The 24,955-nt window shown below is 48.6% G+C and overlaps 1 protein-coding gene across 2 annotated transcripts in view; it reads left to right on the top strand.

Moving 5' to 3' along the window:
* Lrrk1 (leucine rich repeat kinase 1) overlaps positions 1 to 24,955 on the top strand; it is a 120,643-nt gene that overhangs the window by 62,329 nt on the left and 33,359 nt on the right. For both annotated transcript variants that reach the window (XM_010611069.1, XM_010611068.1), the window contains 9 exons: positions 11,598 to 11,824; positions 12,732 to 12,859; positions 12,953 to 13,116; positions 13,930 to 14,067; positions 15,924 to 16,036; positions 17,210 to 17,286; positions 22,430 to 22,559; positions 23,393 to 23,505; positions 23,595 to 23,809. In XM_010611069.1, the coding sequence (XP_010609371.1) occupies positions 11,598 to 11,824; positions 12,732 to 12,859; positions 12,953 to 13,116; positions 13,930 to 14,067; positions 15,924 to 16,036; positions 17,210 to 17,286; positions 22,430 to 22,559; positions 23,393 to 23,505; positions 23,595 to 23,809 (1,305 nt within the window). The remainder of the gene's footprint in view (positions 1 to 11,597; positions 11,825 to 12,731; positions 12,860 to 12,952; positions 13,117 to 13,929; positions 14,068 to 15,923; positions 16,037 to 17,209; positions 17,287 to 22,429; positions 22,560 to 23,392; positions 23,506 to 23,594; positions 23,810 to 24,955) is intronic.

Here is a 24,955-nt window from a genome sequence, read left to right as displayed (position 1 = left end):
CTATGTATATTTAAAAGCACATTTATTTCAGTTATAAAAGGATTATCATTGCATTTATATATTTTAAATATATACTTCCAAATATAAAGATATATAATGAGATATAATGTGACCGTATTAAATAATAGAGCAGAGAGGGATATGTAGTGGCAACCTCCTGTAATCCCAGCTACTCAGGAGGCTGAGACAGAAAGGTTATGAGTTTAAGGCCATCCTGGGTGACTTAGTGTAACCCCCACATCAAAATTAAAAAGAAAAAATATAAAAATACTTCTGGGAATGTATCTCGGCAGTAGGGAATTTGCTTAGCATGTGTAAACCCCTGGTTTCAATTTTTAGAACTGAAAAAAAAAGTAAATCAAAATGATTTGTACTAAAAAAATATTTTTAAAAACTGTATGTGAGAGAAAGACAATAAGCCAGGTATAGTGGCACACACCTACAGTTCAGCTAGATGGCAGGCCGAGGTGGGAGGAGCAGTTGCGCTCCCTTTGGAGATCATCCCAGGTATGCAGCAAGACCCTCACTGGAGAAGCGACAAATCCATAGCCCCAGGGCACTGACGCAATGGGTCTCCTTCAGCCAGTGTTTGTGGGTCACTCAGCAGATGCTTGGGACTGAACAGCACCGGGCCAGATCCACACTTTTGCCGTTGGGGCATTCACAGATCCCACTTGTTAAGAAATTGAGAGAGAGAGATAAACAGTTAATATACATACGATAAGACACGGACAGCAAATCATGGCACAGAAACATATACCACCTTACTGGCAGTTATAGAAGTTCAGATTAAAACAACTTGACAGTATTGTCACACCCCTATTAAACTGGCAAAAATAAAAAGAAATACTGAGTAAGACACTTGGCAGGGTCACAGAGCAGTGAGCACACCAGTGTCACACTCCTGGCACTGAAAATTGGTTCCATGTGTGCAAAAGTAATTGACGTCATGTGACAAAAGCTATTTTTTTTTCATTCAGTGAGCTGCTCAGAATTTGATATTTCCTTTCTGAACAATACCTCTAAGGACATAATTCAAAAGCAATAAATAATGATCACCACAAATGTGGTCAAAGGCTGCTATTTTTAAGACGTAGAAACCTGAAGGAGAAGAAACCCTAAAATGTCCAGGAGCGGGGAGCGACCATACTATCCAGCGGGCAGGCCCCACGTAGCCAGGAGAAAAGCAGGCCTGCCTCCTCAGCACTCCACACAGCCCCCTGGATCCTGGGACAATTTCCAAATCTTAGGCCCGTAAGGGCTCCCTGCACACACCGGACTGCTGCACACCTGCTTATACCTCTGAGCTTCCTGTCTGCTTCATTCATAGCAGAGATGGGGGTTGTCTGTTTGGATGACATTCTTGGTTAATGTCATTTCCCCCACTTGACCAGAAGCTTATTGAAAGCAGGGACCTTGGCCACTTTTTCTCACCCTGTGTTTGCCTCTCAGTGCAGGGCCTGGAACAGAATCAATCGATGGATGGGTAGGAGAGTGGAGGGGTGGGTGGGTGGGTGGATGGATACATGACTGGAAGGATGGATGTTTGCATTGGTAGATAGGTCAGTAGACAAATTGATAGTTGAAATTTTTTCTGTGTAATAACCACCCTTCCATTTACCTAGGGCATCACAGCTTTAACTATTCCTGCTGGCTTGAACCAATGAGTGGTACGTACATGACTGTCCCATCTGACGATTTCGACCATCCGATGGGACTGTCCCATGCCACCTGATGGGACAGACTTGCATGCAGCAGTGGTTCAGAGCTGCCTAGCAGCAAGACATAGGAATTACAGCCCCGTCATGAATGTGTTAAAAGTACTTTGGCATGTATTCTATTTTAATCTGTATGTAAACCTGTGAGGTAGAAGTCTTTACTTAAAAGTTGAGGAAACTGAGGCTTCTCTCAGTAGTAAGTAGCTTAGTTAAACAACAGACAGTATTTTTATTGCTTGGGATGTTTTTTTCTCTCAGGTAGCTGTTGGCAAAATTCTTGAATTGGGACTAATGATGAGAGATTTCATGTAAGTTTCCTGTCTTAAAAGGAAAAACTGAACCACTACAGTAGAGAGGAAAGCAAAATGTTGGGTTTTGTTGTTGTTGTTGTTGTTGTTGTTGTTGTTGGGGTAAACCTCCCTCTGTTGACCTACTTTAAAGAGTTTTGAAGAAGAAAAAGTGGTAAACTTTACGAAAGACCCTGTGTCATTCCAACCGTTAAAGAAGGTGCAAGTGGTTCCCTTTCCTTCCGTGCTGTTTTCTCTCTGTTACCGTGTGTGCTTTGTGGATATGGAGACCTACTTGGGCTCGGAATGAGTAACTTGTGTTTGGTCTGGCTGTAGTTTATTAAAAACAATTTTATTGCAGTTGCTGCATCCATGTCCATACGCCACCCTTGCGAAATTACTAGTTTCAACTCATAAACAAAAGTGAGTCCAGTATGAAGCAACCACTTACATAAACACAGGCACAGTTGTTCTTGAAAGATTTGATTGAACACCATTTATGTTGAATTAGGAGCCTTTTAGGGTAGTTCTTTAGTTATATTCATTGTTTCTGTCATGTATTATTTTATTTCTTTCTTACTGTATCATTTTGAGGACTTATTGTTGTAAGTAAATCTTACATTTCAACATTGTTATTGTATTAGCTATGGCTGAAGATAAATCTCCCCTAATTTAAACACTGCTTTTCCTTCCATCGTTTTTGTCATTTTCACTCAGCTTACTACAGTATATTTTATTTTTAATTTAGACAACTGATTATCAATTTTCTTATTTTTCAAAAACCTTTGATTTTATTTCTCAATTTCATTGGTTTTACTTCAGTTTGGTTTTTCTATTCTTAACTTAATTCTTTTCATTTTGCTGCTTTAACTTTCTGTTCTAAGTAGAGCAGAGCTAGTTTATAATGTTTCACTTTTTTTTCTTTTGAAACTGACAGGGTTTTGAGTTCTCCTTGTATTTGAGAGGTTTTCACTGTTATACAAATTTCGTTCTGTTATATATTGGTTTTTTCTTGCCAATTCTAGTATTATTTAAAATTACCTGCTTCATTGTCTAAACAGCTGGACATGTTTTATTCTTCTTTTCATCCTATTTCTTCCTTAATTTGCTTTTTTCTAGGCAAAAGATTTAAAATAAAAGGTACAATGTGTAAGAATCTTGCCTTTTTAATTCAGTTTTCCTTCATTTCTCAGGATTTAATCAATGAATGAGCAAATTTCCTATCTCTTGAAAATAGAATTTGTCTCTCACCCTTCCCTTTGGTGATCTCCAAGTGCACATGCTTTTATAATTCCTCTATTTGTTCGTTGAGTATTTTATCTTTCATAGTCTACTGATAACAGCATTGCTCTTGTGTTTTTATTTTTCTTTTATTTACTCTAACCCGTGTTAAAGAGTGGAGATTTGGCGTTGCTGTGGGTTGCAGTGGTCTTCTATCACATATATGCTGCCATGGTTTTCCCTCCTGGCACCTTTGAATCGTCCTGCCAGCATCTGCATGCCCACCTGATATGGTAGCACAGCAGGAGGAACCAGATCAAGAATCAGGAATCTGAACTACAGTCCTGGTTCTGTAACAGGAACAGGTCTCGTCTCTAAGGTTTTGTTTTGTTTTGTTTCACAAGTTGCACCAGCCTTAAAGGTTACTGGAAGGGGTCAGTTGAAAAGGTGCTTTGTATGCCCTGCAAGAAGTTGCCAAGAAGGTAATGCCAGCTGATCACAGTTCAAATCCCAGGTTGTTCACCTACAGTCTGGTCTTGATTGTGCCTATACTACTTAGGGTTCTGCAGAGAAATGGAGACAGTGGGATGGATGGATGGATGGATGGACAGACAGACCAATCAATCAGTTGGAGGGGGTTTATTAGAGAAACTGGCTTGCACAGTTAAGAAAGATGAGAATTCCTATGCCTGGCCATCTGCCAGCTGGAGACTTCAAGATCCTAATAATCTTGCTCAGTTCAAGCCCAAGGGCTGAGAACCCAGAGAACCACTGATATAAATCCTAGAATCCAAAAGCCAGAGAGCTTGGAGTTCTGATAAGCAAGGTAGGAGAAGAGCATCCCAGCTGTAGGGCAGAGAAGGAAAACCACCCCTCCTCTGCCTTCTTGTTCCCTCTGGGCCACCAGATGAGAGGACGGCTCCCGCCCACTTTGAGATCAGGTCTCCCCACTCGGCCCACAGACTCAAATGGCAGAAACACCTCACAGGCCTGTGCATAGGCAGTGCTTCCCCAGCTCTCTGGGCTCTCCTCAGTGCATTCAAATTAACACCCAGAGTTAACCATCACACTGCCGTGTAGATAGCACAGATTGCTGTGAGCTGATTCTTCAACACACTGTCAGAAGGTAGTGTAGTAAATAATGTTTGTCTTTCCTATTTCTCATTTATCTAGTTTCCATGGTGATGTTTTCTTTCTTCATTTGTTTTATATCCTATTAGCAGCTAACCTCTGCTAATTCTGATATTTATAGTATTTTTAGCAGACATGTTTTTGTTGGAATTGATTATATCTTTTTCTCTCATTCAGTGATTTACATAAACTCTTCTAAGATTAGAAGGAAGTCCCTCCCTTCCCAAGTCCTTTTTGAAATTCTCCTTTTATACCATAAAGTCCTCATAGCTTTCTCCTAATTTACTAGTAATTTTAACTACCTTTTAAATGTTCTAATCTATCTCAACAAGCATCCTTTTGGTTTTTAAGAATCAGTTCCTTTCGTTTTCCTTCTTAACCTTTGGGTTCGAGTTGATGTAATGTTCCAGGTTCTCACGTCACAACTTCTCTGTTTTTTTAGTCAGCTTTCAGTCAAACAAAATATCTGAGGTGAAATAACTTATGAAAGGAAAATGCTTATTTTATCTCAGCTTTAGAGATTTTAGTCCATGATAAACTGGCCCTGTCGTTTGGGGTCCGGGGCAAGACAGCACATTGTAGTAGGAAGTACTAAGCAAACTGCTCAGTCCAAGGTTGAGTCCTCATCGCCTTCAAGGCCACAACCCCAGTGACTGGAAGACCCCTCTCTAGGCCTCACCTCTTAAAGGCTCCACCACGTTCATAGCAGCAAGCTGGGAACTAAGCCTTTAACCCATGGGCCTTGGGGACATTCCAGACCCAAACTATATTAGCATCACTTCCAGTTACCGCCTGAGTGAGTTTCCTAGGGCTGCCATAACGGTACCAAAAATGGGGTAGCTTAAAATAGCACATATTTGTTCTCTCAGAGTTTTGGAGGCCAGAAGTCCAAAAGCAAGGTGTTGGCAGTGTTGACTTCTTCGGGAAGCTCCGGGCAGGATCCTTCCTGGCCTCCTCAGCTGCTGGTGTTTGCCTGTAGTCTTTGGCATTCCTTGGCCTAGGGACCTGCCCCTCCTGTCATGGCTGCCTTCTCTTGTGCATTCTTACCTTGTCTTTCCATCTTTGTGTCCCAACTCCTCCTTCCCTCAGGACACCGGTGAGTGGGGATGAGGGCCCACCCGAATAATCTCACTGTAGCTGGACCCCTTTCTCTGAAGCTCTGTCCCTGATGAAGGTCATCGCTGAGGCCCTAGGGGTTAGGACTTCAGCATACCTTTCTTGAAGGACATGATTGAACCCAGCAGCTGTCCTCAAGGGCATTGCTCCATGGTGCTCAGCCTAGGCTCGCCCACTGTGGGCCATTCCAGACACCAGGAAGACAGCCAGCCAGGTTTCAGTGTCCTTGCCACACTTTCATTTTGAATGCCCTCCTCAAGAGCTTGTCTGCACCACCGTGCAAGGACTTAAAAAGCAGGCTCTTAGAAGGCTGCGCTGGGTATTTCACCTGCTGGCCAGGTCAAGGCCCAGTCTTCTGGTTCTGTTCCCACCCTGGCATGCACAGGGGCTGGGTCCCTGCCCAGGTTAGTCCTTGTCACTCAGGGCTGCTTCTGAAGGTTCACAAGCTTGGAATTTGCCCCCACCAGTGAGCATGCACACATGGACCACCTTGTGCAGCTTCTCTGGATCCTTGGTGTTCTTGCTCTTCTGCATCAGAAAGTGGCTCTTGTCTCCCAGGCAGCTCAACAAGGAGAAGGTGCCTTCCACCATGATGCTGCTTAGCTGTGGTGGAGAAGTCATGGGGTTTCTGTGGGCCAAGGGCTGGCAAATAAATTTTAGAGCGTACTCTGTGTTCCCCCACTTTGACACCTGTGTCTTCGTTGAACGAACATCCACTGACTACTTTCAGTGAGCAACATTCTGTCCCTTCAAGGGGCTCACAGCCCCCAGGGGAGATGATTCTGACTCAGCCGTCAGTCAAGTGAGGATGAAAACATGGGAAGAAGAGCTCTGAATCTTGTGTTGTGGGGTCAGCAGAGCCCTGATGTGGAGTGGACATCATAACTCCACCCAGGAGGATCAGGCTGTCCTGGGAGCCCAGACTCCTTTTCTGCGTCTGCTGCAGACCAGTTTTAAATCTGAACCACTGAGCTTCAGAGCCTGGCTTGAAAGCATTGTAGACTTAACAGTTTTTGTCTTTAACCAGTAGGGTTGCACAGACCAAAACAACAACAACAACAACAACAAAAATACCACAAGCGACGTCTCCATGGCCCGAATCACTCTGACTCTGTATCCTTGCATCTGGGCAGATAGTTGCCTTCCTGAACAGTAGGGTCCAGCACCAGGCGGGAGACCTTTCTTACACATCTCCGATGGTCATGAAAGTGTAGCCCCTTAACTAAATCGAATCCTTCCTGCAGTGATTCTCATCACCACTGCCGTCTTGGAGGACAAGTCTGCTAAGTCCCTGCTTCCTGGGGACAGTGTACTTCCTTTTATTTGGCCCCACAGTTAAAGGGCTCAAGCTGAAAGAGACACGAGCGCATCTCCCGTCTGTTCGCTCCAGGGTGAGCGTGTCAGGACCGCCGCATTATTGGATTGGTGGGGACTCCGCAGCCAGCAGTCCTTGATTTTGTAGCTTCACTCTTCCTGGGCTGGATTATACAATGCTTGGCTGTGCTCTCTTGGATCCCTGTTTATTGTGATTCTGCCCGAACTAAACACACACAAGCCAGGAGCACTTCGGGGCTGGCAGGGAAAGTGTTTGAACATCATTTCCATTGTGTGTCCTTTCTCCTTTCCCACTGGCACTGTGTAAATACATGGGCACCCTGCAATGCCCTTGCTCCAAAAAGATAATAAATTGTGTCAATCCCAACTTTCAAACCAATGCAAGACCAGTGTATTCATCTCTTTCCCGTTGTTGGATGAAATATTTGATGCCCACAGCTTAAAGGAGAAGAGGCTCCTGGTTTGTAGAGGACTCCGCCCATGGTTACTGGCTCCAAGGAGGAAACAGCATGGCAGAGGAAGGGTCCTTACCCCAAGGCGCCAAGAAGCAGAGCACACCCCAGGGACCCCAGCTCCAAACGGGCCCCACCTTCTAACGGCACATCCCGCTGCCAGACTCGTCATACAGCACCCCATGGTCCAGTCACCTTCCAGACTCGTGAGACTGAGGAACATTTTTATCTGCATTCTTGCATGCTTTTCTATCTCCATCTAGCCCAGCATGCCTCATTTTCAAATGTGTCTGTCTTCCAAATATGTCTTTGTGTTTTCAGACTTCTCCTTTTTAGTACTTCTGTCGGGGCTGGTTTATCAGAAGTTGGTCATGAAGAAACCTAATGGGTGTAGGACCTGGAAAGAGCTCTGGGAGTGGGCAGCAGCTTCTGGGTCTTCCTCTTCCGCCTGTCTAGGGAAGTCAGTATACTCCCCGTCATTCACTCCTGCTGGAAGAATGACCATCCCAAAAGAAGCACAAAGAGTTCCAGGCAAGTTTTCTCTCTCGGCTGGGTGGTCACCGTCACACACTCCTGACTCTGTGGAGGCCCAGGAGCCCTGAGCAAGGGAAGCCAAAGGAACACACACACCTACGCATCCGCACGCATCTCTCCTCTCTGAGTCCTCCACCTCCTGAGGCTCGGCTCTGTCTGCAGTATCTGTGGCTTCATTTTTCACCCCACTTCTGATGGAACGGTTGGTGCATAGCAGCAGCACTCAAGAAAACTTTGGCGGATGTGCAAACACAAGCAAAACAAGATGGCGGCCCCGTTCTAGGATGGCAATGGTTTTGAGTTGGAGGTATCAGAATGCACTCAGAATAAGTACAGAGCTGTGTCTAATCACCTGGGCAGCAAGCGGTGACACCTACTTCACGAGTGACAAGTACACCTAGTATTCAGATCTTAGTTTCTAGATGCCATTTTCCACTAAAGAGAACCAAAGCCAATGATGGGGCTTGGGCGCGAACAGTGTCACGTCAGCGGAGACTGGGGCATCTTGTTTTGCCAGAAGTAAGGAAACACCCAGAGACTGATATGGAGGCGTCAGAGGAACATGGGACACACACACACACACACACACACACACACACACACACACGGCTCCCCCTGGACAAATTGGAAGGTTTTGGGTATTAAAAGAAATAATGATAAAATGAATTATAATACCTCAAGTTAAAAAGAACCCAGGAGTCCATGGCAACGCTTTAGCATGGAAGGGGTGCTCTTCTGCACAAAGAATGGCTGTTAATGAAGTAAGGTGGTAGTTCTGGAAAATTCACCACTGTATAGCCACCCTTGTGGTTTGATTGATTCAGACCAATCAGATAATGGGTGTTACATCCACTGGAAGAAATGTAGGAACGCCCAATACTCAGTGCCCAAATACCACCCTGCAGCTTGCTGTGAATCACAGAGTGTGAAATGTGTCTTGCAAAGGAGACCTTAGAGGCTGCAACGTTACCAAAGATCAAACTTGGCACCCAGTAGTACTTGAGTCACAGTCTGAGCTCTGGTGCCCCCTGGTGGTGCTGGTAGGAAGGACTCGACATCGTCTCCAATCCCCCAAATGAATGCTGAACTTGAATCCAAACTTTAGCAAACAATTGAGTAAATTGATATCATGGGTTTTTTCTATAAAGACAACCGGAGTGACTTGAAAATTGCAATACCAATGTCAAAACAATCCAAAGGCATGAGGATCCTTCAAATTGAAGAGAAGCAAAGGAACATGACAAGTAAATGCAGCGTGTGATTTTTGTCTTTGTTTTGCTTTGATTGTTTGAGACAGAGGCTCACTTTGTAGCCCAGGCTGGCTGTGTACTCACGGCAGTCCTCCTGCTTCAGCCTCCCAAGTGCTGGAATTAGAGGTGTGCACCACCATGCCTGGCTTTGCGATGTGTGGTTCTTGATGGGACCTTGTATTGGACACAGAATAGTTATAAAGGACATTCTGGGTTAGCTGGGATATTTGTACTTAGCCTTTAGACTTGATAAGATTGTATTTATATTGTATGTTGAAAATTGTAATTATGTACAGAACATATTCTTGTTCAGAGATGTGTGCTGAAGTGTCTAGGGGTGGGATGCCATCATGTACCATTTACTTGCAAATGGTTCAGCAAAAAGTGAAGAGTGCAGCCGGGCGTGGTGGCGCACGCCTGTAATCCCAGCACTCAGGAGGCCGAGGCAGGAGGATCGCTGTGAGTTCGAGACCAGCCTGGGCTACAGAGTGAGTTCCAGGTCAGTCTCAACTACATGGTGAGACCCTGTCTCAAACCCCCCCCAAAAAAAAGAGCGTGTGTGTTGGGAGAGAGGAACGAATAAACAAGTGTGACACGTATTAAAATTCTAGGCATCTGTGTTTTATTTTCAAAGTGATATACTGTATAGACATTCACATATAGAGAACAAAGAAAGAGCAGAGAAAGGGAGGGGAGGGAAGGAGGGCGGACGCCAAGCCAAGCTCCAGCCCTCAGCTGTGGGAGAGAGAAAGACGAGGCACATAGCGCCGCCTAGTGGCCAGATGGCGGCCCCTTGTAGTTGCTGCCAATTTGGAAGGCCAACTTATCCCACATTATTGGTACCTTTCCCGCAGTCCCTGTGGGTTCCTACATTTTCCCATTTGCGAAGCACTAATTTCTGTTTATATTTCTGCTCCTCTAATTTTCCGTTATGGATTTCCACTTGCTTTGGAGAAACAAGCCAAAAAGCAGATTTCCTCTCCCCAGAAACCTAATTGAGCCCAAATTCTTTGATAATCAAGAAGGAAGGAAAAAGTCCCGCTCATATGTATTTAGCCAGATCTCTTTTGCTGCTTCTACCCCAGAAAACCACTGGGCTTTCTGACTTCCTCCTGTGGAAATAAATGGACTAACTGAATAATAAAGCATTTATTCTGGGCTTACCGGGGGAAGAAGAGTTGGCCGCTGTCACCTGCATGTGGAGAGACTCACAGCATCAGAGGGATGGGACAGCTTTAGAATGAGGAAGGGGAGGCTTCGGTGGTCCTGGTAGGAGGCCGTCGGCCTGGGAAGCTGGAGCACCTAAGGAATTGGCCAAGGGTCACAGTTCGCTTTCCCTGGTTGTCCTCAGTTGGAAGTAGGGGTGACACTTCCAGAAGCTGCCAGTTCAGAACAGAGTCCTGGCCGGATGGGGCTGATTGTTACAGCAGTTGTTGTTTAGCTCCCTGAATTGTTAGTACAGGTTACTGTCTACCCTTTTGCATGTCTGGCAGAAGACTGGCTGCCTGGGCTATTTTATTACAGCTATAGGAGCTGGTTTCCTAGCCAGGTTGCTGCAGGCTGTGGGTCAGATGTCTGCTTTTCTATATGGCGTCGTTACAGTCGAATGGACCCAAAATAGCCCAGGTTCTTGTTCATGACAAGGAATGGCCAAGTGTACACCTTGTAGTAAGTAGCTACATTTACTGAAGATCACAGGACGATAGCAGCAGGGACAGGCAGAAGGGCAAACGGAAAAAGGAAGAAGAGGAACCCTCGATAACTCAGGCTTCCAGTATTTAAGGGGTCAGACACCCACGGCTCCTGGTGCCTCCTGTTCCGTCTCTCACTGGTGTTGATCTGCCTCCTTGCGCATCTTGACCTCCTGAGCTTTAACATGATGATCACGAGGGTGGTGCTGTGTCTGTAGTTGAACGAAGAGCTCCCTCTACGCCCCTGTTTCTAATTGCACTAGTGTGGCCACTCTGTGTATGTGTATCCAGTCACTTACTCTGGAAGCAGCCTGTTCACAAAGCTTGCAGTGTGGCCTGCGCAGTACAGGTGGAGAGGACAGCTGCTCTAGCCCAGAAAGGGTGGCTCTGAAAAGAGGTCACAGACCGGATGTGCATCCTCCGTCTTCATGCCCAGCCTGGGAGAGACTCCTCCAAACTTCAGTGCGCCCCTCTTTCTTACCTGGGTGATACCTGCTGCACTCCCCTCCCTTGCATTTGAAGGGTTGGCTCTGAGCCCACCTGCGCCCTCTGGAGGTGGGAGGGTGACTTGCTCTCCAAACTTCAGTGCGCCCCTCTTTCTTACCTGGGTGATACCTGCTGCACTCCCCTCCCTTGCGAGGACCAGCATTTGAAGGGTTGGCTCTGAGCCCACCTGCGCCCTCTGGAGGTGGGAGGGTGACTTGATGGAGCCATGCAGAGATCCTCATGATACTCAGGTGGATGGCAGGGTAGGTGGGTGCAGCCTGGGGAGGCGGGCACTGGGGAGACCGTGTGAACTCGGCCCCAGCATCTCACATAGGCTTACCGTTCATGTGTTCACTTCCTTTTTCTCTACCGTCAGCCACTTCGCGTGAAATGGTCCCATCTCAGATTGCCCTGGGTGAATCTCGACTGGTTCATAGACATCTCCTGCCAGATCACTGAGCTCGATCTTTCTGCCAATTGCCTGGCTTCCCTCCCCTCCATCATCCCCTGGGGACTCATCAACCTCCAGAAGCTGAACCTGTCAGACAACCACCTGGGAGAGCTGCCCAGCGTGCAGTCCTCAGACGGGATCATCTGCTCCAGGTGGGCCCCCGGTGCGCCCCAGTCACCGCCACTGACCTCCTGCATGAGCTCCTGGGTCTGTGGTTTTGAAACAAGAGTTCTGGCTAAAATGTGAGAAGGCAGATCTGCCAGCTCCTGTGCGAGCTCTCAGGATCAAAGGGGCGAGGCCCTACCCTCTTTCTGGTGAACTCAGAACTCAGAGAAGAGTTTGGCCAAGGCTGCACAGCATACTAAGTGCTTGGCCTTTAAGGTGCCTGTCTTGATCTTGTTCGGGAATCAGAGGAGGGTGGCAAGAGTGTCCTGGGCTGGTAGAAACCTTTTACTGCACCCCCATAGACAGTGGGAAGGGGCTGGGTGAAAGGGTCCGCTCTGTGGGACTCTGGCAGCATGGAGAGAGTGTGGGCCCTGTCTGCTTTCTCAGGTAGCATTGGGAGAGGGCTGAACCTTCTGCCCAAAGCTGCGTGGGAAGGAAGGGACCCACTTGATGGATCCCTTTAGGGTCCATATCTGCAGAGCCTCTTGCTGCAAAGGATTTGGGCTGGTTGCAAAGGCTTTAGGTGAAGTAAGAGACGAGGGTGTTGGAAAGAACTTGGCCTCATAGGCAAGTTTTGTGCACAAACACGTAGGATGCAGCAACCATCTGCAAATGTTCTTTAACTTGGGCTGGATAATGAACCCACGAGGGTCTGGAAAGCTCGGGCCCGCTCAGGGGGAACAGGACCTCCCAGGAGAGATTCCTTCCTCCACAGCAGGTGTGGCACCCACTAACCGAGTGAGTACGGATCACTTGTGCCACATTTCTAGTGCACGCTCTGATGGCGTGCAGGGGGAGAAAAGCAGAAAGAAATACCTCCTTTACAGAGAAAAGTGTAAAGTGATGTCCGCCTCTTTCAGCTGACCTCTTGGCTTCCCTCTTCCCTCATCCCAGGCTACTGGAAATTGACATTTCTAGCAACAAGTTGTCCCACCTCCCACCTGGATTCTTGCACCTCTCAAAACTTCAAAAACTGACAGCATCTAAAAATTATTTAGAAAAATTGTTCGAAGAAGAAAGTGGTATGTTTTATTATCGGTGACCCGATGTAATTAAGTCATTTTCCTGAGGAAAGTATTTTCTTTTGACCAACTCGTACCTTTTCCTCCCCCCAGCCACCAACTGGATTGGTCTGCGGAAGTTACAGGAACTTGACATCTCTGACAATAAACTGACAGAACTCCCTGCTCTTTTCCTGCATTCTTTCAAGACGCTCAGCTGTCTGAATGTCTCCAGGAACAGCCTGAAGGTGTTCCCAGAGCCCTGGGCCTGCCCTTTGGTTAGTATTGTGCTGCAGTGGCTCCCTGTGTTTCCAGGGATCCCAGCATGGTCTCTCCCTTGGAGAGCCTCTCCAGGTACTGGGACCGTCGCTCCAGTATAGCTGAGCCCTGTCACTGGGCAGCAGCAAGGCGAAGTGTCTCTGGCAGGTAGCTCACCTGTCAGCCGGCGCTCCTGCTCCAGGCCCACAAGCCACACAATAACGCCATAGAGCTTATTGCAGTGGCAGCAGGCACCCTGCCCCAGGACAGTGGTTCTGCCCACCAGAGCTGGGCTTGGGGTCCGCTGTTCTAGGAGAACTATAAAACAAGAATAAGAAACGATCTGCATTCACAGCACTGCCAGCTAAAGGATGTTTTTGTTTCTTGGGGAATTGGCTTGTGAAAACAGATGGGGTATGGAACGGCGTAAAGAATATTTGTGCTTTATTGCTGTTGGTTTTCAACCAGGAAATTCTCCCTCCCTCGCGTTATCGTTTCTAATTTGACCGCATGTGTGTGGGAAACCAGCTCCAGCCTGGCTCTGAATTGTCCCATTATTTCCCGCAACAACGGGGTACATGTTCTGGGGTGGACGAGAATGACTGTGAGCCCCCTTTGTCTCCCCAGAAAACCCCACTCCCATCCCTTCCTTGGAGTGGGGCAGGACCACAGAGCCAACAAGAGTTTGTGGCCTCTGAACTCACACAGCTCCTTATGAATGACAGAGCCCTGTTTACAGTGATCTTATTTTTAAGATTAAATTCGCAGTCTTATAGGCGTCTCTGCATTGAAAAAGCTCACTAATACCCATTTCTTTCTCATCAAACTCCTAGAAATGTTGTAAAGCATCCAAAAATGCCCTGGAATCTCTACCAGAAAAAATGTCTGTCTTTTGGAAAAATCACCTTAAGGATGTGGATTTCTCAGAAAACGCCCTGAAAGAGGTTCCCGTAGGACTTTTTCAGCTTGACGTAAGTCCGGTAGCACTTTATTTTTCATGTTCAGCTCGGTGACAGAAATTACTGCACGGTGCAGTGGAATCTGTAGGCCTTTCCTGAGCTTCTGAAACAGTAAGGAAAGGGGATGAAGGAGAGGTTCATAAAAAGTGCGCGTGGTCATAAGCGAAGAGGGGAAGCCGGGGTGGGGGGCCTTAGCGGGTAGAATTATGGGTTTGTTCTGCTGGTCAGCGTTTCATTACTGTCACAGATACCTGAGGCAACCAACTTATAATGAGGAAAAGTTTATTTTGGCTCAGAATTTTGGAGGTTTCAGCCCACAGTCAGTTGCTTTGCGTGTGCCACAGCATCGAGGCAGGCCACATGGGGCTGGTCGAGCAGAGCTGCCCACCTCAGGAGGAGGAAGGAGCAGAGTCCTGCTGTTCCCTTCCTTCCCCGACAACCTGACTTCATCCTCCCGGAGGTTCTAGTACTTCCCAAAGGCACTGTGGGCTGAGTCCAAACTTTGGGGCCTTTGGGGGCCATTGCAGATCCAAAGTAGAGCAGCCACATACATGCACTGCCCAGTGGCCATCGCCCCCCCGACTGCCCTGGCACTGTCCCTTCTCCATCCCTGGGGAGTCCCACTGAGGCAAAAGCACCCTGAACTTGGGGGTGAGCTTTCCCAGAGCCCTGGGCCTACACCCAGCTCCCCCAAAGCTGTCTGTGGGCCTTAGGCAGACTGTGGTCAGATGCATCACACAGAGCCCAGGCCAGTGCCAGATCCAGGGCTGCTGAGTGCCTGCTGGAGTGCCAGGGCAGCCCCCACTCCAGGGGCCAGTGGAGGATGAATAGGCTACACTGCCCAGGCAAAGTGACCATCCGAGGACACACAGCAGCTCAGGCCACCACGATCTCTCCCTGAGGGTCCCCAGAAGGTAGCAAGGTCCCTTCAAAGTGTGGTTGTCAGAGGGACCCTGGAGTCATAAGCCCTGGAGCAAACACTGGCCAAAGAATGCGACCCATGCACTCACTACACTGCCAGAGGAAAAAGGGCCACTCAAGGGAGTGTCAGTCGGCGAGGACCCGTGTCCCTACTGCCCTCAGGACTCTCTCCTGGCCGTGAGTCCACAGCCATGAGGTTCCTGTTCTGAGTGGTTTCCTTGTTTGGCATCACCTTGCAGCCTCTGGCTCTCCCACTACAGAAAAGCGTCACCAGTCCATGGGTACAGTGTGTCCCCCTCGGTGACCTGAGAACAGCCCAGCAGAAGACTGAAAATTCGGCCACCTTGGGGCATCCCAGCAACCCTGTGCCGGCCAGCAGAGGGCACGTGGCTGAGGCAGGTCACCCTCAGTGTCACAGCCTTTCTGCCTCTGTCCCTGAGACCCGAGCCGGCCCAGGAGGTCACCAGGACGTGGCGGAGAGGAGACCCTGTGTGCACCAGGCCAGGCGCTGTTCCCAGGAGAGGCCACCACTAATGTTGACTCTTGGGACTTCTGAACTCTCGGAACTGCTAGGACTCTTTCATTCTGCGGTGGCTCCTCCTGGGTCTGGAGGGAAGTTCTTAGCTAGACACTTTGTTCCGTCTGCCGTGATGAAATCTCCTGTGTATTTTTTTGTTTTGTGTTGTTTGTTTGTGTAGTGTGGGGGTTTGAACCCTGAGTTTTTGCACTGAGCTCTATCCCCAGCCCTTTTTCATATGTTTTATTCTGAGATAGAAAGAATCTCACTCAGTCCCTAAGTTGTCCGGGCTCCACATGCCTGGGACCTCTGAAAAGAGGAATCAGCTACAACCGTTTGACTGCACTCTGTGAGGCAGCTGACTGACTTTTCTACTCAGTCTCCCTCCGTTTCTGTATGTGATGCCATCTTTGCCTCTCTCTCTCTCCAGGCCCTCATGTTCTTGAGGATACAGGGAAACCAGCTGGTGGCCCTGCCTCCTCAGGAGAAGTGGACTTGCAGACAGCTGAAAACCCTGGACCTCTCCAGAAACCAATTTGGCAAGTAAGCAGGGGGGTGTGTCCCTCAGTGTGTGAGAGACCGCAGTAGACAGGCCCGGGGATGTGGGACTGTCTGCCGGGGCTGCAGGACCACGGGCTGGGGGCTCACACAGCAGAGCTGGCTGCTTAAGAGCTGGGGGCTGAAGTCAGAGGTTGAAGCGTCAGCAGGCCTGGTTTCTCCTGGGACCTCTCCCTTGGGGATGCCCTCCTCTCCACGTGTCTGTCTCCCACGTGTGGTAGAGGAATTTCCTCTTCTTATGCAGACCCCAGTCACCTTGGATTAGGGCCCACTCACCTCTTCAAAGACCCTACTTTGGTACATGTTGGGTATTCTTCATCTGAAATGCTCGGTTCCAGGAGTGTTTCAGCGTGGGAATATTTGCACTGATATCGTGCGACACCTTGGGGAGAGGACCCGAGTCTGACACAGATGCATTTACATTGCTGTGCGCCTTGTAGACATAGCCTGACAGCTGCTTTACACAGTATGTTCAGTGTGCTGCGCTTTGACCATGAGCCTTCACAGGGATCAGGTGTGGAACGTCCCACTGTGGCACTCACAGGATCAGGATTTCAGGGCAGTGTGGACCTCAGACTTCTGGATAGCGGTGCTCAACTTTCACCTCCCAGTACAGCTGCGTTCTGAGATCCTGAGGGTTAGGGCTTCAACGTGCACATTCCGGTGACCTTCAGTTTCTAATTTGTAAAGTCTGCTGGACAAGCTTGTCCTTCACGTTAGCTGAAACTAAAATTCTGCACAGAGCCCTGGCCAGTCCCGAGCTCACACGTGTGTACACCGAGGAAAGTTCCCACCCCAAAGCCTCCCAGGAAAGCCGAAAAGGAGGAGGCGTTCCCAGGGCATGGGGAGGGAAGACCAGCCCGGGTCATTGGCCGAGAGAACTGCTGCTGCCGCGGACCCCAGAGAGAGCTTCCTTCCAGCGGTGCCCCGGGCGCCTGCTGCAGGGGAAGGGCCTGAGGACAGAACCGGCAGCCAGGCCCACAGTAGGCCCTTTCTAAACCCTCTTCCCAAAGGACCCTGTGCTCTGCCGGCTGCTCAGGCACAGACCCCTGCTGCGGGAGTTGCCTGCCTTCTCCAGGGCTCCGCCTTACACAGTCTCAGCCCAGATTGTTCTGTCTGTCCTGCTGTTCTCAGATGTTGGCTCTTGTCTCCTTGCAGAAATGAAGATGGACTTAAAACAAAGCGCATTTCCTTTTTCACCACCAGAGGCCGCCAGCGTTCAGGGACAGAGGCAGGTGTGTGCGGGTGTAGGGGGTGCCCGAGGTGGCCGGGGTTGGCTGAGAAACCCACCGGTGGATCGTCTGTTACTCAGGTCGCGTGCGTGTGCCATGCCCGTGTCCCGAGGCCCTGGTTTCCAGTGTGGAGTCCCGGGGATGCTGGTAGCGATGGCCTGCGTGCCGCCCGCTGACCGCTTCCAAACTTGGAATCTAAACCTTAAGCCTGAGCTGTGGGCGGCAGTGCCTCAAGCTGCTCGGGAGGAACCCAGCCTTCCAGTGTATTAGCCCACTAGGGCTGCCATGACAGAAGGCCACGGACAGGGCGGCTTCACAGCTCCTATCGACTCTCACTGTCCCAGAGGCTCCAGCACGGCCTCTGTGAGTGAGGCAAGTGGCCACCCGCTCACTGTGTCCTCTCTTGGTGGGGACACAAGAGCTCTGGACTCTGCCTCTTCATAAGGATGTCGATCACTCTGAGTGCCCACCCTCAAGGGTCTAAACCTGCTTCCCAAAGGCCCTGTCTCCAGACACCACCACACTGGGTTAGGCCCCCACATTTGCATTTGGGGGTCGCACTTCCACCTGTGGCAGAACCAGGTTTCCACCCAGGACTAGGGGGGTCCAGCCCCGGGGCCAGGAGACCCACGCTGCTAAGTCCTTCCTGCCGCACTGTGATGTTTTGCAGTGTCCAGGAGGGGTTGCAGCCCACGGGCAGAGGCTGGCCTGAGATTGCAGGAGGGCCTGAGACAGAACTTTTCCTAGAGCTTTTGTTCTAAGCACTCAACAGCCAGTTCGCCACAGGATATTTCTAGGGAAAGAAGCTTTGTCTTTTATCTTCCATGAGATGCAGGGGAAGGCATGGACCTGTCCCTCACAGCAAGCAGCCAGCTCGCCTTTTTAACCTCAAAGCCAGCACTTCTTTTTCTTTTTGGTCTGTTTTCATCTTTAATGGATATATAGTAATTGTACATACTTAGGAGGTACAACTGACATTTTGGTACTGTGATCAGATCCGGCAGTCGGCGATTCTGTCCCCTCCAGTATTCATCATTCCTTTGTGATGAGAACATTCAAAACCCTCTCTGTTGGCAGTTTGGAAATATACACTCAATTGTTGGCAGCCATATCCTGCTACTGCGCTGCTGAACGTGAGACATCGTTCTTCAGGTCCGGCGGCTCCCTGTTCTCCCTAACCAGCCCTCTCCACCGCATGCCCTTCCTGGGCTCTGGTAGCCCCTGTTCGGTTCTGTTTCTGTGGGGTTGACTCTTTGGTCAAAACTAAGACTTCTGAAGCCAGCTGCATTCGCAGTATTATCCCTCAGGATGTGCTGCCATGAGAGTCCGGGTAGTGTTGGGTGAATAGCTTTCGTCTTTGGCACAGTGGATTCATGTTGGGAAGCAGAATTGGCTTGAGACGGGGATGAGAAAGGTAGCAGAGGCTCAGACACATTTGCAGGAGGAGAAGTAGACTGGCCACCCGCCTGTCACACTGTTTGGCGGGCTGCTATGTGTGCGCGATCGTGGTGCGCATACAGATTGCTCACACGTGACTGTGTCTGTACATGATTGATTGGAAAAGTAACAGCCTATCAGTAGGACAGACGGGAGAATCCAAAACTAAGCCTAAGTAAATACAGCCAGGTGACTGTGTCTGCAGATTCTGCACCTGCAGATTCAACCAACCTTGGATTGAAAATATCAACAAAAAATTGCATCTGTGCTGAATGTGTACAGGCTGCCTCCTTGTTGTGCCCTAAGCAAAATAGTAGAACAATTATTTTCATAGCACGTACATTGTGTTAGGCATTGTAAGTCACCTGAAGTACATGAGAGTGTATATAAGTTCAATGCAAATACTTTGCCGTTTTGTACGGGCCTTGAGCACCCATGGATTTTTATATCTGAGGAGGGCTCTGGGATGCTGAGGGACAGCTGTATAGGAATTTAATGCTGTATGACAAAGCTGGCGTTGCAGTTTATTAGAAAAGAATGTTTTATTTTAATGGCATTGGTATAACTGAGCATCTAGCTACCAGAAGAAACACACAATACAAAACATCCTGCCAGAACGTCAACCACAAGTTTTAGTGTGAGCCAGGCACGGTGATGCACATCTGTAATCCCAGCACTCTGGAAGGCTGAGACAGAAGAATCTCAAATTCAAACCCAGAATGACCAACTCAAAGTAAAAAATTTAAAAGGGTAGAGATGTAGCTTAGTGTAGATTCTGGATTTGATTCCCAATAGCTTTTTTAAAAGTTTTCACGTAGATTGCATGTTTAAGTGAAAAGAAAAAAATAACACTTAAGACAATATATGTATAGTTTGAGAAAGGGGAAGACCTTCAAAAGCTAGCTGGGAGTGACACACGCCTGTAATCCCAGCACTTGGGAGGCTGAAGCAGGAGGATCTCCATGGTTTTGAGGCCAGCCTGAACTACATAGGGAGACTGTCTCAAAAAAAAAAAAGGGTAGCTTGGAAATCCAGAAATCATTTATTAAAAAGAGAAAAATCTTTGTAAAAATTGAAAAGTTTTGTTCACTAAAGTGAATTATAAACAAAGTCATCGTGCAGAGAAGAAAGGTTTGCCATAAGAATTGTTGCAACACAAAGTTGCGACGAGTCCTTAACATACAAAGAATGCTTACAAATGGAATTTTTTAAGAAAAAAGGCAAAGCAATAGGTTAAAAATGAGCAACAGCTATAAACAGTTTGCAGGGAAGGAAGTCTGGACAACCGGGAGCTAGGTGAGGAGGTCCTTCACCACACGAACAGGGAAATCCTAGTGTACCTTGGTAGCTGGGCCTTCTTAACGAGGGGCCTTGGGACCCTAGAAGCGGAGTGCAGATGTGGGGATTTCTCCTGGAAGAAAGGAGAAGCAAGCTCCATCTTCTCACTGGTGCCAAGTGGGGTGGAAGGCATGAAACGGGGAGCCGGGAGGCATCGTGGTCACACAAGCCACTTGCAGGTGTTTGAGCTTTGGGCTGGGTCGACCAGTAATCCACCTGCATTTGGGAAAAGCAGGCCCCTTCCTGGCGTGGAGGGACCCTCACTCGGGACCACCGGTAAAAGGTCAAGGGACACGGTGAAGTATAGCGCAGGAACAGGCCCCGGGATCCTGGACAGTGGCTTTGATGGTCTGGGGAGCCAGGTGAGGGGTCACCCCCTTCCTGGCCAGTGCATGGTGGCTTGGGCTTCTTGATACTTTCAGTTTCCTCTAGAAAGGAGAGGTCCATATTTAAATGAAAAGAAGGCAGGGGTGGGGAGTCTGAGCTTGTGAACGAAAGTAGGGTTCTCTCAGGTCTCTTGACCCTGAGGCAAAGAATTGTGTATAACAGACAACTTGTTTGCAGATGGATAGTAAAATTCTAGAGAGATTTATGTAAATTCATGTGGTCATATTTGTGTCATGGCCTGGTCCAAAAATAATTTGGATGGCCATTTTTACGGTAAAATTCAGACCAGCAGAGTCATAAATAACTTAGAAGTGAATAGTTACAGTTCATAAATACCTCGAGCTGTGTTCTCCCCAGCCCAGTTTTCATCATTTCTGACTAGGCGAATGCGGTGTGTGACAGATGTTGCCTCTCTTCAGGGCCGTGGTCCCTTCTTCTACTCATCCGTCTCCTAAAGAGGCTTCATAAACACCAGGGTGAAACTAAAATCGGAAAGCCCTCAGACCAGCTGTTCAGAATGCTCCCTTTCTCTGGGAAGGGAGCAAACCTTTCTTGTGACGGATGTTCTTTCATGAAAGACGTGATTTAGGGCAGGCTAACGTTGATCAACCCTTTTCACTGAAGGAAGGAGAGAGCCCTTTTTGAACTCAATCTGCATCTGTACTGACATTGTCCCCTAAGCAAATGCTGGAGGATGACTATCTACCTTTATAGCACAGGGTCTAGCACAAAGCCATCTTCAAAAGCCTGCTGTGAGTTTATTTCCACTGGAGCCCCTGCAGCGAGTCCCCTTCACGCTGCGGTTAGCTGTTTTCCAGGCATCCATCTTGGTATTCCATGATCGTCTCTTCTAGAATGTTCTCTGAGGCCCAGTTATCCCACTGCTGTGGATACTACCGCTCCTGTGTGGAGAAAAGCCAGAGCCGAGAGGCAGTTATAATTGAGGGCAACCAAACATGGTTTCGGCCCAACAAAAGAATCCTGGCTTTTTTATCTTCCTTCTCTGGCAGGGGACTGAGGCATTCCTTTTATCTTGAATTCCCTGGGCTCCAGGGTGTGCTACCCCATCCACCCTCCCTACCTCTGAAGGCACTTCAGAGATTCTGCTGAAATCTGAACCTCTGATTCACATTAGTGTTCATTTTCCAGCTCTTTGCCTCATTCTTTCTCAACACAAATGTCCCAGGCCGTGCAGTGGAAACAGCAGATTTGAGGAGCTTTTCATGGTGATCTGATAATTAGCCTAATTAATAAAGTCATTTGAATACTAAATAGCAGATTTTTCAGAGTGCTGTCTTAGGCAACATGAAGACTGAGCCCACAGTATTGTTTTTCTAATTAACTAGCTGCTTTTCATTGAAGAAGTAATTCATGTATATTTGAAAACAAAATTATCCAACAGTACTGAAGGGAGTGGGATGAAAGTACAATCCTGTAGCTCAGACTGTACTCAGGAGACCATGATGGATCCTAGGCTAACAGTCAGGTCTGTGTCTAGCACTCATCTGTAACACATTCAGGTGCCTGTGTGCATTGCGGGGGGTGGGGGTGGGGCTTGTGACAGACGGGTGCTTGTGCGCATGTCTGCAGACGTTTTCTGCTATGCTGATAAACCTAGGACAGTGATTCGGCACCTTGCTTTTTCCACCCACCAGCAGCTCTTGTATGCCTTCACACCCATACATGCGACCACCTGCCTACGCTATGCTTTGGAAAAGTGGCACCGTGTGCCCAGCCCCTGTGGACCTGTACTTGTCCTGTCTCTTTGCTATTGCGAGCAGTGCGCCATCCAGCATCCTCATCGCCGCATCCAGGATGTCTGTAGAATTGGAATCGCTAGGGCAGTGAGATGAGCGTTGAATTCTGAGATGATTGTCAGAGCGCCCTCTGGAGGGTGTCCCAGTTTACACAGCCACTTGGTCTCCATGTGTGATGGTCTAGAATTATTGAAAAATATGCGGTCTGCTTTGCCATTTCTTTGCAGGCTGCGTGCTGGAATTCCCGGCCTTCTTGAGTGAGTCTCTAGAAGTCCTGTGTCTGAATGACAACCACCTGGATGCAGTCCCGCCCTCGGTTTGCCTGCTGAAGAGTTTATCGGAGCTGTACTTGGGAAAGTAAGTCATAGCAAGAGCAGATGCCTGGCCCTGCCCACCACAGGGCAGAATGATCTCCCTTAAGTGTGGCCTGGGGATGCAGAAGCCAGGCAGGAAGAAGCCATCTACTTACCAGCGCCAGTGGTGAGCTTTTCAGACCCAGGAATGTCTGAAGGAGCTGGAGGGAAAGATGGGTGATACACGCTTTGCTTCTTCAAGCAGGTTGTAATGAGAGGACTAATCGCTCCTTCACCCTTCCATTTACTGAGCACCCACTGCATGCCAGATACTTCTGGGGCTTGTAGGCAGTGTACAAAACTTGATGAAAATATAAACTATTATGGTAATCTGTTTTCATTCTGGTACCAAGCATTGAACACAGGACCTTTGTGCTGAGCTACGTTTCCAGCCCTTTCTTATTTTTTATTTCAAGACGATCTCACTAAATTGCTGAGTTGTCCAAGCTAGACTCAGACTTGTGATCCTGCTGCCTCAGCCTCCCAGAGTGCTGGGATGATAGGCATGTACCGCCAGATCCAACTTTATGTTCATCTTAAAGATACTCTGCCTCTTCATGAGAAGGCAGTGGTCATCCTGATGGTAGTGCAACTGGTAAAAGAGACAAGGAGATTTAGGGAGGGGAACCAATTCTAAGCCATGGAGACTTTCAGGACAGAACTGTCATTTGTACCACTGACAATCCAGGGAGAAAGGCTTTGGGCTTAGTTTAAATGGGACTCTTGAAATTGGGGTCCAAGGTGTGGGGCTTGGGTGGAGGCCAGCAGCAGACCTCGCAGTCCACAGAGGCTGATGAGAGTTGTGTGTGTGTGTGTGTGTGTGTATGTGCACCCCAGCAACCCTGGCCTCCGAGAGCTCCCTCCTGAGCTGGGGCAGCTGAGCAACCTCTGGCAGCTGGACGTGGAAGACTTGAGCATCAGCAACGTGCCTGCAGAGATCAGGAAAGAAGGTAGAGCTTCTGCACCCGGGACCTTGCAGCGCCAATGCGCTCTGGACATCCATTAGCAGCGGTGCCCACTCACTCTGTCATTTGCACAGGCCCCAAAGCAATGCTGTCTTTCCTGCGGGCTCAGCTGCGGAAAGCAGAAAAGTGCAAGCTGATGAAGATGATCATCGTGGGTCCCCCGCGCCAGGGCAAGTCTACCCTCCTGGAGATCTTGCAGACCGGCAGGGCCCCCCAGGTGGCGCACAGCGAGGCCACCATCCGGACGACCAAGTGGGAGCTTCAGAGGCCAGCAGGCTCCAAAGCCAAGGTCAAGGATGGTCAGCATGCAGAGCCCCTGGGAGGGAGGGACTTTCCTGGGGGTTTTCTCCCTCCTCCCTGGAGAGTCCAGGGTCTTCTCAGCCTGTTGTTCAAGGTCCAAGATGTTTGCATGGGCCACTGTGTGCTGTGTCTTGTTCCAATCCAGCTCCTGCCAAGGACAGCAGATCAACTCTTTTTGTGACCTTATAGTTTTTCTATGGTAATTAAGTGGAGGCTCTGAGCCAGGCGTTCCTAACCTGGGCTTTCCATGAGATTCCCTTGGGGGGTTTTAAAAGACAGCAGTGCTTAGACCTCACCACCCCCAGCCCCAAAGACTCAGACAAATGGTCTGAGGTGCCTCCCCCACAAGGGCTGAGAACAAAGTACTCCCAGAATCTGTCTCCTAGCAAGAAGGCTGAGAAAGCATTGCTGGGATTATTGCTCTGTCCTCCCTGGTTCTGCTTTCACCCCACGATCTGAAGACTCCATGCCTCACCCTCTTGTCCATTCGGTACCCAGCAAATGGAAATGGGCATTTTCTTGCTCTGTAAGCAGAGGCAAGTCTGGCACAGGGGCTCTCCACCCCAGATGTGGCATGGGGTGGTCAGGAAGATGCAGACAATGTCATCCTTGCCTGCCACATTTGTTTCTGCTGCCTATGGTGACTCCAGGATCCTGGGTCCAAAGAGGAGGTCAGTGTAGGGGCCACGAAGGACCTTTGTTGACACGTGGCATGATTTCTTCCATAGTCCTCAGGCACATGAAAACTAAAAGGTGGGTTTCTCTGCAGGATTTTTCACACAAAACCACCTTCCAAATCAGGGAAATCCAGTTCAAGAAATAAGGCACTTAAACTGAATTGCATTCTAACATGGACTCAGGAACTGGTCCTCTTAAACTGGAGCCCTTGGGGCCCTTGCTCAGCAGTAGTGTGGGGCCTAGCATAGGCAAGGCCCTGATTGCTGTCTCCAACATAAAAACAAACAAACAAACAAAATGGAGTTCTGTGTGTTACGGTTAGAACAATTAGACAAGTAACACCAGGCCCACCCAGAACACTCCGACAGGGAATCTAGCTGACTCATGTCCGAAGGTTCTCTAAATAACCAGAATCTTCTACAAATGCTCTGGCTTCACATTTTTTTTTTTTTTTTTT

The sequence above is a fragment of the Fukomys damarensis genome, unplaced genomic scaffold (genome assembly GCF_012274545.1).
Source record: "Fukomys damarensis isolate Sample0158 unplaced genomic scaffold, DMR_v1.0_HiC HiC_scaffold_7, whole genome shotgun sequence".
Classification (NCBI taxonomy): Eukaryota; Metazoa; Chordata; class Mammalia; order Rodentia; family Bathyergidae; genus Fukomys; species Fukomys damarensis.
Note: the sequence above shows the minus strand (reverse complement) of the source record. Positions and strands in the feature narration are given on the sequence as shown.